General features: G+C 35.3%; 1 protein-coding gene across 2 annotated transcripts; it reads right to left on the bottom strand.

Moving 5' to 3' along the window:
- Positions 1-1,955: 1,955 nt before the first annotated feature.
- Positions 1,956-14,981, bottom strand: LOC111053214 (immunoglobulin A1 protease). Of its 2 annotated transcripts, none has more exons than XM_022340067.2 (6): positions 14,587-14,981; positions 11,373-11,743; positions 9,197-9,511; positions 4,948-6,632; positions 4,161-4,400; positions 1,956-2,713 (listed from the first exon to the last, which is right to left on the bottom strand). In XM_022340067.2, the coding sequence occupies exons 1-5, from the start codon at positions 14,802-14,804 to the stop codon at positions 4,248-4,250; spliced, it is 2,742 nt and encodes a 913-aa protein (XP_022195759.2). In that variant the 5' UTR covers positions 14,805-14,981; the 3' UTR covers positions 1,956-2,713; positions 4,161-4,247. The 2 variants fall into 2 exon arrangements, with proteins under 2 accessions (XP_022195759.2, XP_039292751.1); XM_039436817.1 differs by having other exon boundaries at positions 1,956-2,673.
- Between the last annotated feature and the right edge of the window lie 299 nt (positions 14,982-15,280).

Below are 15,280 nucleotides of genomic sequence, written 5' to 3'. Positions count from 1 at the left end.
TGCAATTAGACATGTCTTCATAAGCAACTATGTAAAGTATTGTGACTAAACGTGTCTGATCATGTCTTGACTAACTGGTGTTTGCCTACCTTAAAATTAAAAACTTTTGTTTTTCTACATCAATTATTTCAGAGCAACATTTTGTTGACAACTTTATTGTAAACGCAGTTTATAAAAACATCACATGAAAAAAATGACAGCTGTGATTAAATTTACAAACGTCAGTTGAAATTTTTGTGCTGTTTTGTTCTAAACAATTCTCGGGGTTCTTAAATTTTAGTGTTTTGATTAGGTTACAAGTTATTTTGATCAAAATTCTTTAGAGTTTCTGTACTATTCTATCAAATCTTTCAGACAATCAAGTGTTTTTAAATTATAGTGTTAAGTTTTTCTTCAAAATTTATGTAAAACTCTCTTTTAAATCGTTGTGACAATTTATTGCTCTTTGAATTTCAGAGCTCTAAGGTTCTAGTATTCAATTTTTCATTGAAAATTTTATCAAAATGTCCAACGGAAACTCTCATGCCCCGTTCGGAAAACTATTTCTTCTAGAATTTTTCATCGACAACATTGAAATCCGGAATTCGTCACTAATTTTTGGCGAAAACAACAACGGTCAACTCTGCGTGTCGTTTCAGTTCCTCTATTACCCGGTCACAGAAATCTGCGAGGAAGACTTCACTCCCAAAACGCGTGCATTGTCCAAAACTTCCAAAGTAACTTTCAAGAGTGGCAAGTCGTGTTTATTCTCACACAACGATCCACAGATTTCGAATCTGTCTCAGTTCGATTTGAAGATAAACGTTTCCCAAAAACTGTCCAACAATGATGAGGAGAGTTATAAGATACCCGTTGGAACGGCGGTTGTGAGTTTGGGGGGAAGTTTCATGAAAATTATGAGAAATTCCCATAACCATTCCAGTGAAACTTCGCCTTTGTATAGTATAGCTCAGGATGAATTTGTTCTAAGGGACGAACTGGACAAAGAAATTGGAACAATCCTAGCGTTCGTGCGCTTGTCATGTTTTGGACAGTTGATAATCACACAATTTCAACTGGGTACCGAGAAACAATACATGTTCAAAGGGACTGACAAGATTATGTCTGGAAACAACAACAAAATGGCGGGGGATAAAGTTGTGAACTTTGATCACAACGAAGCTAATCATGATGGCGTCTACGACAACACACAAGATATAAATGAGGTGAACTTACCTGGAGACACACCTTACTCAGATTTATTCAACTACAATACAGAACCTACAGCTGAAAACGATTTGACATCCCAACAAATTCTTAACGAAGGAGGAGGAGGAGAAGAGATTTTAGTTGAGGAGGGAAAAGTTGTGAAGGATCAGGGGGTGGAGGAGAAGGAGGAGGAGGATGAGTATAAGGAGTATGGTGCTGAAGTGAATGGAAATTCGATAAAGATAAGGGTGTTGAAGAAGAAGAATAAGCAGAGGAAATCAAAGAAGGAGTCTGATGAGGGTCTGAAAGATGAGTGCTGCATGTCGAATTTCTGTGATTGTGATGTTACAACTCAGCCCCAGATTTCATATCCTGATTGTTCTCAATATTTATGTGAATGCTAACATTAAAATATTGTTACAATATTTATGTTAATTGTTTACAGCAAATACTCAATTTTTCATAATATTCATGTAAATTTTGATAGAAAATGATTGGGCACAATATTTATGTAAATGTTGATAGCAAAATATTGTACACAATATTTATTTAAATGTTGAGAGAAAAATATTCTTCACAATATTTATGTAAATGTTGATAGGAAATACTTAATTGTTTACAATATTTATTTATGTGAATGTTGAAAGCATCAGTCTTTTGATTGGTTTGAGAGTTTTGTTCTACAAAAATGTGAATAAAAATATTGTGATGTCAAAAATGAAATTTATTTGATCAAAGCTAGAAGGAAATAAACAAGACATTGCATTTGTTCAAAATATTTATTTTATATAGGTTTATTGCTAGTGTCAAAAATGAAATCTATTTGATAAAGAAGGTAATAAACAAGACATTGCATCTTCTCAAAATATTTAACTGATAGAGGTTTATTGCTAGCTCATCTCCAGAGTTCTAGCTATTGATATATATTCTATACCGTGATATAGAGTTCTTTACCATGTATATATTCTAGCTCTTGGAGTTACTACAAAATGCATAGGTTATACATAAAAAAGCAGGTACAATCATATTTATAGTTTCGGTGGTAATGCTATAAGACATAAAAATTAGGCATACTTAGGCATATACATAGCCTACAAACAAAAGAGTTTATAGAATAAATTCTATATAACAAAATATAGGTGATATAACAAAATGGCATATATGACTAATCCTGTCAGATTAACGTAAATCTCATAATAGGAGCTCCTAATGGAAAGTGAAGTTGAAGAAGAAGCCTATATCGAGAAGAAGATTTTGTTTAGAGTAAGAGCGAGATATTACCAAAAACGCAAGTTACATACTAACAACAAAGAAACAAAAGCACGATAAGTAGTCTCTTCTTTTTCTTTTGGTCGTATTTGTAGTTATTTTATATATTTTTATTTTTATTCGTTACCGGATCAGTTTTGGTCTGTATCTTATCGTAGCAGTATCGTTCCGTATCGTATCGGAGCACATACGGTCGTACTTCAATAGTGTCGTAATCTGGAAAAAAGTTGACGTTTGTTAGCAACGGAAGTTCTAACTGAAATGAGAGGACTCACAGATATTGAATAGAAATTGAAAGGAGGAATATTTTAATAAAATAAGATGATTCTAATATTGTTGACTAGCTGGTAATCTGTGCTCCCCAAGTGTCTAATTAAAAATTGACAAACTGAAATCTTGAGGAATTGAAGTAGGCCTATAAACATCCTCGGTAAATTAAGAATCTATATGCAAAATTTCAAGTCTATCAGTCAAGTAGTTCAGACGTGATGATGCGTTATTCATGAATATAATACGTGTATAAGCCAATTCTTTCCTTTATTATACAGTATTATAGATACATTATTGTAGGCCTATAGACAAAGTTATTAAATGAAGGTTATAGATTATAATCAAAATGAAGTTGAGTCAACTGTGAAAGTTGAGTAGTTGGAAGTTTACTCTCAAATAAGTTGAGTATTGAGCTTCAAACCGACCAAATATTGGCATTGTTATATTATGTGAAATAGCAACATAGCAACATAACGTTAATATGCATGCAACATGACATTTTCATGAGACAACCTTGGTTGCACAGAAGCCTGTTAGATCTTAAATGTGATTAAAATTCAACAGGCTTTTGTGCAACTGGGCTATGAAATTTTCTATGTGTGACAATGCTGAGACAGCTAACTCCAGCAGGGTTGTCAAATTAAATATATTCAGTCGCCTTTAGTTACACGTAGATTCAGATTATAATGGCATTTGATTAACATTGGATTAACAACTCTCCTTGTCTGTCATTAGACAATGCAGATAGCTCTATCCATTTTAAACGTCGCCAAATTGCTTCAAGAATATATAGAAATATGATAAACTAAACTACAAAAATATATAATCTCAATTATAAGAATTTATTTATTTATTAAGAAAATATAAGCTAAGCTATTTCCAAATTATTGGAGTTTGTAATAAATATAGCATACGAACATCATTCATCAGTTGTTCAGATCTCTGGTTGAGGCCTTTAGTTAATTTGGACATGAAACAATAGTACAATAAAACCTCTATAGTGAGGTCCACGTTATAATGGCTGTATTTTATTGATGTTGCTATCCTTGTATCATCTTATTATAGTTAAGTCCACAATATAATGGTAGTATGAAATGAAGCTTGTAGGAAATCAGCATTATGGTAGTTTATTTTGTTAATTTCAACACACCGATTTTTCGCCAACACGACAACACAGAATGTTCTCTGATGGGTTGATTGGATTGGCGTATCGACGGCAGCCATACCTGATAACAGTGCTCACACTCACATTCCGAGACGACACGTCACGGTACGATAGGACAGAAAGCTCTGTGTTTATTTAGGATTTTTTCTAGACATTTTAAATTGATAAATTATTTATTAATTTTTGAGAAAACATAACAACAGGTCAATGTAACTTACTGAGCGCGAGGTCTACTGTTCACAGAACTACTAGTTTAAAGAATACTTACATCATAGATCAGCTCCTTTAGTAGGCATCATGATATCGCTCCAGGCTAATTGGATCTTACTGCCTGGTGGAAAATCTCTGAACTCATCTATGTAATCGTCAGCATCGTAGCGATTTTTTGGCGGCCCAGTCTCACATTGCCAAACATCACTTCCATTTTCACTTCTCTTCCTATTTCCACAATTTTCGCCACAATTTTATCCGTCACCACCGGTTGCAAATTACTGCTCATGTACATGGTCTGAAAAATTGCATTAACATTAAAATACAACTTATTTTTACATTATTCAAGTATGAAATAAGTACAGCATTGAAACATCAGTTAATCGTCTTCACAATAATTCACAAATCATTCATAGTGAGATTGACTTCAAATTGCATCAGTTTGGTGAGTTAAAAATTTATATCTGCGCATGCTCAAAACATTCTTCAATTGTGTAGAAAGGTTTATAAGCAGCCGTGTATCAAATTTTCTAATCAATACTTCATGATTTACTTTTTGGTGAGAGCTACTCATATACAGAGTGAGACAGAATAACGGGAACTTTTAAAACACAATGAAACATTAGTAGGAAGGTCAAAAATGATTTTATTCAAAACTAATGTTAAGTTCAAGACTTGCCATTTGAGAATTATTAATCACATCTATCACTTTTTGACAATTACTTTTTCAAGATGATTGTTAACTACATTAACAACAAATGCGCCATTTATATTATTCAAAAGAAACACTCACAGTTTGAAGTGAATATCAAATAAAAAAATCTTTAAAATGAAGATATATTTACCTTAAAAGTGATGAAATCCCCATTAGAAAAGTCAGATACAGAATTAATTTTCATCTGATTTTTGGATTTCTTTCGCTTATCCATCTTGTTTCCATTTTCTACAATTTCTCCACTATTTCTATCTCCATTTCTTTCCTTCTCCCCATTTTCGGAAGCGTCGACCTTATTCACACATTCTTTATCTCCGTTTTCGCCATTTTTATTTCTATTCTCCTTCTCATCTTTTTGTATTTTTTCATTATTTCTATCACAATCTCCCTGCCTATGTTCAAAAGTTTGATCAGACTCTTTAATCACCATTTTTTCAACAATTACATGCAGACATTTTTTGTTTCTCAATTTTAATCGTTCATTTGAATCTTCTACGACTTCAGTTTCTCCTTCTTTTTGTTCACCTACTTCTTGTCCTCCTTCATTTTCTATTTTACCCTCTTTATCTTCCAAGTCTGCATCTCCTTCTTCCTTCCCTACATCTCTATTTACTATCTGCGCGTCTTCCATGGCTTTATCTTCTTCTCCTTCACCATTTTTATATTTTTCATGATCTACTCCTCCTTTTTGAACATCTTTATCAGCAGGTTTCATATCTCCTTCATCATCTCCTCCTTCTCCAACATCTTCATCGGCCAGTGTCACATTTTTATCTTCTTTTCCTTCTTCACCATCTTCTCTTTTTTCACCATCATCAGCTGGTTTCACACTTTTCTTCAAGTCTTCATCTCCTCCTCCTCCTTGTTCTTCTCCTCCTCTGTAATTTTCTTCCCCACCGTCTCCTTCTTCCTCCCCTTTTCTTCCATCTCCTCCGTCATTTTCATTTCCTTCTCCACCGATTTCTTTTTCTCCTTCCTTTCCTTCTCCTCTGTCGTCTCCTTTTTCTATCTCTTTTTCTTCCTTTTCCGCCTGTCCTCCTTCGTCGCCTTCATTTTCTTTCTCTTCTGCTTCTTCAACATGCTCTCTATCAGTTTTCTTCTCATTATCATCAACCATTTCCTCAATCAGCAAATTTTCCTTTAAATTATCACCGGCATTTGAAAACTTGACAGAATTTTTTTCAGTTTTTGTAATTGTAGCAACTGTTTCAATATTTCCTTTTACGTCCCACTTTGAGCATTGATTCGAGAACGGCTTTCTCACGAACACAGGCACTTTGTACCGACTTTTCGGATTTAAATTAATGTCTGAGCATAGTGAACTTGAAATTATGGAATCGGATTTCTGTGCAATTCTCGTCTGAGATTCTGTACGATTTGAAAATTTGGAACAGGATTTTTGTGACATTCTAGCCTCAGATTCTGTAGGATTTGAATATTTGGAACCGGATTTCTGTGCGATTTTAGCCTCAGATTTTGCAGGATTTGGAGATGTAGTCTCGAATTTGTGTGCCATTCGAGTTTTATATTTTTGAGGATTTGGAAACGCAGTGACGAGTTCTGATGAGTTGAAGAAATCTGTCTCAGATTCTAGTGAACTTGAAGATTTAGTCTGAAAGTTTTGTAGAATTTTAGCCTCAGATGTAGATGGTTTCGAAAATTTAGTCTCAGGTCTCGGTGAATTCGAAAACTTAGTGTCAGATTCGAGTGAATTCGTTGATGTGCTGGAGGTTCCAGGGTAGCCAACAATGGAGGTAGAAAAGTTGTTTGGAGAGGTTTGAGCAGGAATCTCCATGGGTGGTACAGCAGTCTCTTCTGGGAAAAGAAAATTAATAAAATTAGATTTGATAGAATGAAATAAACAATACTTTATTTAATAGAAAATAACAAGACTATAGTGAGAACCACGTTATAATGGCAGTGGAGAAAGATGATAGAGCAACGTTGGAAATTCTCTGCATTGCTACTGCCTTCTATAGTGGATAACTGATACTGGTAGGCAACTATTAATTCTTGTTTAAAATAATCAATTAAATTTTGTTCGTCAAGAAAATATATTTTTCAATTATCTAATAATAAATTCTCATACAAGATAACATATTCTGTTAAATTTATATTTCTAAATTGTTGAAAAACTTTGCGGACCTAGAGAAGGACAGCGTTATCTGCTTTGTCGAATGATAGACAAGGATAGCATCACCATTGTTAATTAAATATTGCAATTACAACGTGGAATTTACTATAGTAATCTGGACCCACAGCTGAAAGCTTTGGATTCGCTTGTTTTGTTCAAATTTGTCACCGCTTTATTCACAATTCTATTTATCAATTAACCCTTCTTTTATATTGTTTATACAACTGGTTGAAGAGACGCATATAAAGTCTGCATTTATATAGAGAGGCCCACGTTATAATGGCAGTGTTTGATTAGCAATGGTATTGCTATCCTTGTCTATTATTCAACAAAGCGGATAGCACTCTTTCTTGCTTTGCTTTGTTGCCAGATCGTCTTTTAACAATGTGGAATTGATAATTAATTAACAAAATATTCCATCTTAATAATGAAAATCGATTAATAAATTATTGCTCAATAAAATATAATTTATTATTTTAAACGAGAATGAACAGTTAATACTACATCAATAAACCGGTGAGGAGTGATCCGTGGTCTAGTGGATAGAGTGCTTGCTTAGCAACCTAGAGATCACGGGTTCAATCTCACTCAGAGCCAAAAAGTTTTTGAACAGGTCACTCCTGTGTTATCGGATGGGCACGTTAAACTGTCGGTCCCGGCTGAAGTATGACAGTCGTAAGGCCCATTGACGGCTAAAATGATAAATTCAGGCGAGGTGGAACTTTCGTCAGGAACTCCCCACCAATAAAAGCCATTATTAATAAACCGGTATCAGTTACTCTCCATAGAAGAAGGCATTGACAAGAGAGAGGATCGGCAACGTTGTTTTTCTATCTTTCTCCACTTCCATTATAACAAGGACATCCCTATAGGAAGGCCAACCTTCATTTTGCGAAGTTGAGCTGAAAGTCTACTTGGATGTCATAAGTTTTGTAAAAGTATAGTAAACTTTTGTAAAAAAATTTCAAATTGATATCAGAATAGTGAGATTCTAGTTGAAATTTGTTGAATATGAATCGATATTGCGGAATTTCTCCATGATTGAAAAATATGGTTTTATTTTTGTCAAATTTATTAGATTTGTACACAGGACCTCAGTTTCGTGTTGAAACCAACAGTATAGCAGAAGATGTGTTTCAACACAAAATTGCAGTCCTCTGTACAAATGTAATAGATTTGGATGTGACTAAAATAAAACAATTTTTCAATAGTTAGATTCACCTACTTATTTCTTAACTGTTCGGCAGTAGGTCATACATTATTAGAATTGAAATATTGACAATTAAAAATTTATATTGAAGGCTTAGGGATCGGTCTTCCAATCATTAAAAATCTGATGTGGCACACTCACACAACTTTCCTTGCCGTTATGAAAATTTATCTCCTGACGCTAGTGTTCACGCGCATCTCAAGACTACTATTCAAAGATCCAAGCCAGCTGGTGACAGGACAATAACGCTGGAGACACACAAAGTCTGCTATCTCTTCACTTCATAGTGAATGATTCAATAGAATCAGAAGTTGCCAACAGTTTTCAATTGAAATAATAACATTTTCTCGAATGTCGAGCTTATTTTCAATTTTAGGTGAAAATGTTACTGAACATTAATTGTAGAGATTTACATGTTCAATCTTTTCCACTTGAAATTTTTTGTTTAAATTGTATCTGAAGCCTGATAATTGGGAATCTAAAATCAAACTTTGGGTAGATGGGGCGGAATTTTTACAGATATGGGACGTGTGGCAGTTGATAGAGCTTATCAATGACTATATTAGGTATGAATTTGATCAAAATCGTTGGAGCAGTTTTCGAGAAAATCGTGAAAATCCCTGTTTTTGACTACATTTTCGTCATTTTATCCGCCATCTTGAATTGCATTTGATCGAATTGTTCGTGTCGGATCCTTATATTGTAAGGACCTTAAATTCCAAATTTCAAATCATTCCGTCAATTGGGAGATGAGATATCGTGTACACAGGCACACATACACTCAAACACACACACACACACACACACACACAACACACACACACACACACACACACACATACATACAGACCAATACCCAAAAACCACTTTTTTGGTCTCAGGGGACCTCGAAACGTATAGAAATTTAGAAATTGGGGTACCTCAATTTTTTCGGAAAGCAATTTATACTTTCCTTACCTATGGTAGTAGGGCAAGGAAAACAAAAATGTGCTTGCCAATATGAAAAAATGAAATAAGATACATCAATTTATTTACCTTGTTGGTCATCTTCATCGAATCTAATATGAGTCCTTTTAGCCTCTTGGTTGTGCCTCCATCCCACAGAGCCCAGCCTGGAGTTTAAGATGGCCATTGCCTGCTGTTTGGCCTTTTGTAGTATTTCATCACTCAACTCTTTTTCATCTTTTTTCATCTCACTCCTCTTCTTACGGCGACGAATACGCTTCCTCTTTGTCGGCACAATGGAAGCTTCTTCCGACAAATCTTCACTCACTAGAGAGGTGTCTTGAGTGAGAGAGGAGGTCGCCGTTTGTGCTTCTATTGTCGAATCGTTGAGAACAGGAGTTGTAACTGAAAAAAGAAAAAAACATTTTTTTAAAATCTAATAATAAAGAGGATTAAAAGCGATAACCAAGAACAAGATGATTGTTGAAACGTACTCAGTGAAAAAAGTGTGGTTGCAGATTCGTTGACGACTTAAGTTGTAACTAAAGGAAGAAAACAATAATTTAAAAATGTCCAATAATGAAGAGGATTAAACGCAGATGACAATAAACTAGTAGTTCTGTGAACAGTAGACCTCACGCAGTATTCCACTGGTACCTGATTGAAACTATAGACCTTATAGAAATACAGCAATAGACTGGCTTCTCCACACATCTGTGTAACACTTGTCAGCTGATTTATGATGAATAATTCTATAGTCTGAGTTTTACTCTAATATTGGCTTATGGAGGAGGCTCCTTTTCCTTTTATATTATCCTTGAAATGCAAAATTTCTAAAAACCTTGTATATACGTCGCCGCGCAATTAAAAAAGGAACATACCTGTCAAATTTCATGAAAATCTATTACCGCGTTTCGCCGTAAAAGCGCAACATATAAACATTTAAACATTAAGAGAAATGCCAAACCGTCGACTTGAATCTTTTAGACCTCACTTCGCTCGGTCAACAAGATGATTGTGAAAACAACCTTAGTATTACATGTATTCATGTTACAGTTGTTTGTGTAAGTCGATGAACATTAAACTTATAGCTGAAAGAAAAAGACGAAGATGTTGTAAATACCACTATATTTGTTAAAAATTAATTTACATTACCAAACCAGGTTTCATGGTAACACCTACAACATATTCAGCTAAACTACAGTGAGGTCCACGTTATAATGACAGTGTTTGATTGACAATGGTATTGCTGTTTATTTTAAACGAGAATTAACAGTTGATATTACATTTATAAACCTGTATCAGCTACCGTCTTTAGAAGGCATTGACAAGACAGAGGATTGGCAACGTTTTTCTCTCATCTTTCTCCATTGCCATTATAACGTGGACCTCACTATAATGTTTTTTCTTTCAATTATGGAGAAATACCACAATATCTCTTACCATACAATCAAATTAATAAACTTATAGCTGTTACTTTAATAATTAAGAAATATCGGGGCACCGAGCTTTGCTCGTTATTTTTATTTATTGATAAACAGAACACACTTCTCTAAAATGATAGTGTTTATGATTCACAGCTGGCTATACGTCATCTTATGAATTTCGGGGATGCGATATTTTGATTTTTCACATACTCACTTTTTTACTATCCACAGCTATTTTAGCCAAGGATGAATTATCCTTTTAATGTCGTTCAGCGAGTTTTCTCAAGGATGAGACCTAGTGCAATCGAATCTTTATATCATAAACCTACTATGTTCCAAATTTCGTGAAAATCGTTAGAGCCGTTTTTTAGATCCGTTAAACATAAATAACCAGGTATAAAAATAACCAGAAATATAAATACAGAAATTGCTCGCTTAATATAAAAGGATAAAAAGCCTACCATCTTCAAGTGATGAATGTATTTTTTATTTTGAACAAAGGTGAAAATTTCACCTTTTAATTTAATTATATCAATTCATTACTGTAATTTACACACAAGCAGTATTGAGTTTTGAAGGGCTAAAAAATTGTCTATGACTCCAACAACTTCCCTTTGTATCTTGGTGTTAGATTATGAATGGACATAGTGTTTAGGAGAGTACCGGAGCTCACCTCTTCCCCGGTGGTTCGGAAACCACCAAGAAAACCTATATATTCACTCACCATCCCCATGATAAATACAGGACTTAATGTGGGCTCATCATGAATAAAAACTAAGAGACAAATTTTAAAGTCATTGAGAATAACATTTTCAAACTGAATTTGAATCTTTGCTCACCTTGTTCATTCTCGACACATTCAAAACTCTCCTCCTTGTCCTTCCGCTTCTTCTTCTTTTTCTTCTCTGCTTTCTCCTCTTCTTCGTCATTCGTGACCGATGATACATCTAACGTATCCTTCCTCTTCTTTTTCTTTCTCTTTTCCTCCTTCTCCCCATTTTCTGGCAGTGCATCATCTTCAACTACTGATAAAGATGATGCATCCAACTCCTCGGTACTTCTCTTTTTCTTCTTCTTTTTTTTCAACGAAATTTCATCCTCTTGCAAGTCATTAACTTCCGGTTCCGGTTCGAGAGAGTGCTTCCGCTTCTTCTTTTTCTTCTCTCTCTTTCCTTCCGAATCCTCAGATTTCGGATGGATCAGCCTAAGCCTGCAAATTTAAACAAAATATTGAAAAATGTATTTCATATCCTAATTGGAAAATAAAATTAATCTTAACTTTAACTCTTCTACTTAATGACATTTTAGCCTGATAACATTCAAGACAGGTCATCATTCACAAATTCATGGACATCGTAGTAAGCCCTGGTTCCCAGCGAGTTTAGAGAGAGTTGTGACTAGTTTCCTAATAACCAGGGCTTATTACGATGTCCAGGAATTTATGAATGATGACCTGTCTCAAATGGTATCAGGCTAAAGTGCTATTATGTTAAAGAGCACGGCATTGTATGATAAATGATTTTACTTTCCTTTCCCTATTACCACAGGTAAGGAAAGTATTGCTTTCCGAAAAGATTAAGGTACCCCAATTTCTAAATTTCTATACGTTTCATAAGGTCCCCTGAGTCCAAAAAAGTGGTTTTTGGGTATTGGTCTGTATGTATGTATGTATGTATGTATGTATGTATGTATGTGTATGTGTATGTGTGTGTGTGTGTTGTGTGTGTGTGTGTGGTGTGTGTGTGTGTGTGTTGTGTGTGTGTGTGTGTGTGTGTGTGTGTGTGTGTGTATATATACGATATCTCATCTCCCAATTAACGGAATGACTTGAAATTTGGAACTTAAGGTCCTTACAATATAAGGATCCGACACGAACAATTTCAATCAAATGCAATTCAAGATGGCGGCTAAAATGGCGAAAATATTGTCAAAAACAGGGTATTTCACGATTTTCTCGAAAACAGCTCAACGATTTTGATCGAATTCATACCTAAAATAGTCATTGATAAGCTCTATCAACTGCCACAAGTCCCATATCTGTAAAAATGCCAGGAGCTCCGCCCCATCTATGCAAAGTTTGATTTTAGTTTCCCAATTATCAGGCTTCAGATACAGTTTAAAAAAAAAATCAAGTGGAAAAGATTGAGCATAAAAACCTCTACGATTGATGTTCAGTAACATTTTCACCAAAAATTAAAAATAAGCTCGAAATTCGAGAAAATGTGATTATCCAATTGCAAACTGTTGATTCTATTAAATGATTCACTAAGAAGAGATAGCAGACCTCGTATGTCTCCAGCGTTATGTCCTGACAACAGCTTGCTCAGATCTTTGTTTGTAAGTAGACTTGAGATGCGCGGGAACACTAGCGTCAGGTGATCAATGTTCATAACGGCAAGGAAAGTTATGTGAGTGCACCATACCAGATTTTTTTATTTGAACTTGATCACTGTAATCTTGGAAAAAAGAAGTTCTTTCTAAGGGTTAGGATATACCCATATTTGTATAACTCAGTCAACATGACTACAATATTAATAATAATATTGTACAGAATAGTCAATTTGTTACAAAGTGTGATATTCAGTAGCAGACCCCTTCTGTGTGAGCTCAGCAAGGCATTTGACACCCTGGACCATGATACTCTAATGACCAAGCTCACTTTCTATGGAATTGGTAACAGCCTTCTGGTGCTTCTCCCTCCCATCTGGAGGGACGTGCACAGACAGTGCTGGCAAATGGTGTGAGGTCTCAAGCATAGAGAAACGATAGCATAAGTAGATATCCCATGGTATAGGGCGTTTATGTCGCAACTTTTACTGTTATCCCAAGCCAATAGTTCACGTAGTTCTTTCCTATGCAGCTGTGTGATGCTGGTAGTCTCTCAAATTGTACCATTCATACACTATCGTCCCAAAAAAACAGTAAAAATTGACAATAAGTTGCGACATAAATTCCCTATACCGTGGGATATCTACTTACACTATTGTTTCTCTATGGTCTCAAGTTAGATCAGTGAACAGTGTTATGCCGATCACACCTCAATGCTGGATATCAGCGGTGACATGGCTGACCTGCGCAGAATGATGTGCACTTCTGAGAGGCCTGTTACACTCTGGTTTTGGTTAAATATTTTCCTTCTCAATGGAGAGAAAACACAAAAAATTGTGTTTGGCCTCAGGAATGGTGGAATGCTACACGATTTTTCCCCAGTGAAGTTCCTTGGCTTCACTCTGGATTTGGGGGGGGGGAAACACATTCAGGTAGTCTGCTGCAGGTTAAACAAGGTGTTTTTCTTGCTCAGGAGCCTGAGAACATGTATACCAAAATCCAATCTTTATTTTGCCTTCTTTCAAAGTGTGATGGCATCACATTGAGGGGTGGCGCCTTTGAGGTAAAAGATATATACTAATGTTACAGAAAAAAGCCATCCGGAGCAGGATTTTTAGCACTTTGTAGGCCTCTTGTTGTGAGTGAAAAGATTTTCACTGTTTTCAATCTTTTCATTCACAGGTCAGGTATAAATAAGGCCTTCCACAGTGTCCATACTTTGCCTACCAAGGGTGATGTTCATGACAATGTCACCAGAAACAGGTAAGGCTAGACCTGCCATATTGTGGTTTGGGGAGGACCCAGAGCAGTCTCATCTATCAGCCAGTCAGAACTTTGGACAAACTGCGAATTCAGCCAGGAGTCTTGCTGAGAGTGTTTTGAAGAGGAGACTAAGGGCTCTCCTTCAGGAAAACCCCTTTTGTTCTCTGAGGAAGTTTTGTGATCACAGACTGTAAGTAGATACTTCTTGCCTTAGTCTTGCTGCTTGGTATGTTTTATTGAATGCTCTGTGTTTTTTGGCTTGCAACTTTTGTTCGTCAACCTACCTTATGGCAGTTTTTTATTGTCCTTGATTTGTTCACTTGTAGTAGCCGATGCCTATGTAGTATAACTACGCCATGAACAGAAACACCTTCTTATTATTATTACTATGTTTACCATTTTAGAATATCAGTAATGTAAGCCTAGATAATTGAGTCTTATCAAGTCAATCTCTCTACTTACCTCACTTCATCACCTGACTTTAAAATGTTTATCTTTTCAAAGCTTGGTATCCACACATTGTCTAATCTTAATTCCAAGTAAAAATCATCTTTGATATGAAATTTTTCTTTTAAATACTGCTCTAAATCTGCAATAACGTTAAATGATTCAATACTAATTACGGCTTTTTTCCGATAGTCAGTGTATAATTCTTCAAAATTAATAATTAATTTTGCCATAGTATTATAACGGAACGCTGGAGCATAAACTTACTAATTTCACTTAATATAGCAAAAATAAACACAAATATTAACTGATAGAAGCATTGAACTTGAGGAATGGTGTGATTGAGGTTATGTTCAATTTCAAAGTTTAAATTGAGGTTATGTTACCATCACGCCAGCCGGTCAACGCTACAAGATTCCACTCGGTCAAGTATTCAGTTTGTCAAGGTTCAAAATTATTTTTGTCACCTGACCTTGTGTTACCTGATAATATTGACCGAGCGGAGTGAGGTCTAAGATTCAAGTCGACGGTTTGGCTTTTCTCTTAATGTGTCAGATTTCGCACTATGCATTGTGTTCTTGTCCCAACTTGTCGCGTTAGTGCGCAAGTCACTTTGTCATCGGTCCACTTTCACTGTGTTTTCTGCAGTTCACGGATTACATCAGTTTTTTGTCATGCTACATTTGTACATTAATTTTATTGTACATTT

Source organism: Nilaparvata lugens, chromosome 10 (assembly GCF_014356525.2).
Source record: "Nilaparvata lugens isolate BPH chromosome 10, ASM1435652v1, whole genome shotgun sequence".
NCBI lineage: Eukaryota > Metazoa > Arthropoda > Insecta > Hemiptera > Delphacidae > Nilaparvata > Nilaparvata lugens.
The sequence above is the reverse complement of the archived record's forward strand: the minus strand, read 5'-3'. Positions and strand labels throughout refer to the sequence as shown.

Coding starts and splice junctions, on each gene's coding strand:
- LOC111053214 (XM_022340067.2), bottom strand. CDS start 14,804: ATGGCAAAATTAATTATTAATTTTGAAGAATTATACACTGACTATCGG. Junction 11,744..14,586: donor AAGTCAGGTGATGAAGTGAG/GTAAGTAGAGAG, acceptor TTAAATTTGCAG/GCTTAGGCTGATCCATCCGA. Junction 4,401..4,947: donor GGGATTTCATCACTTTTAAG/GTAAATATATCT, acceptor GCAATTTTTCAG/ACCATGTACATGAGCAGTAA.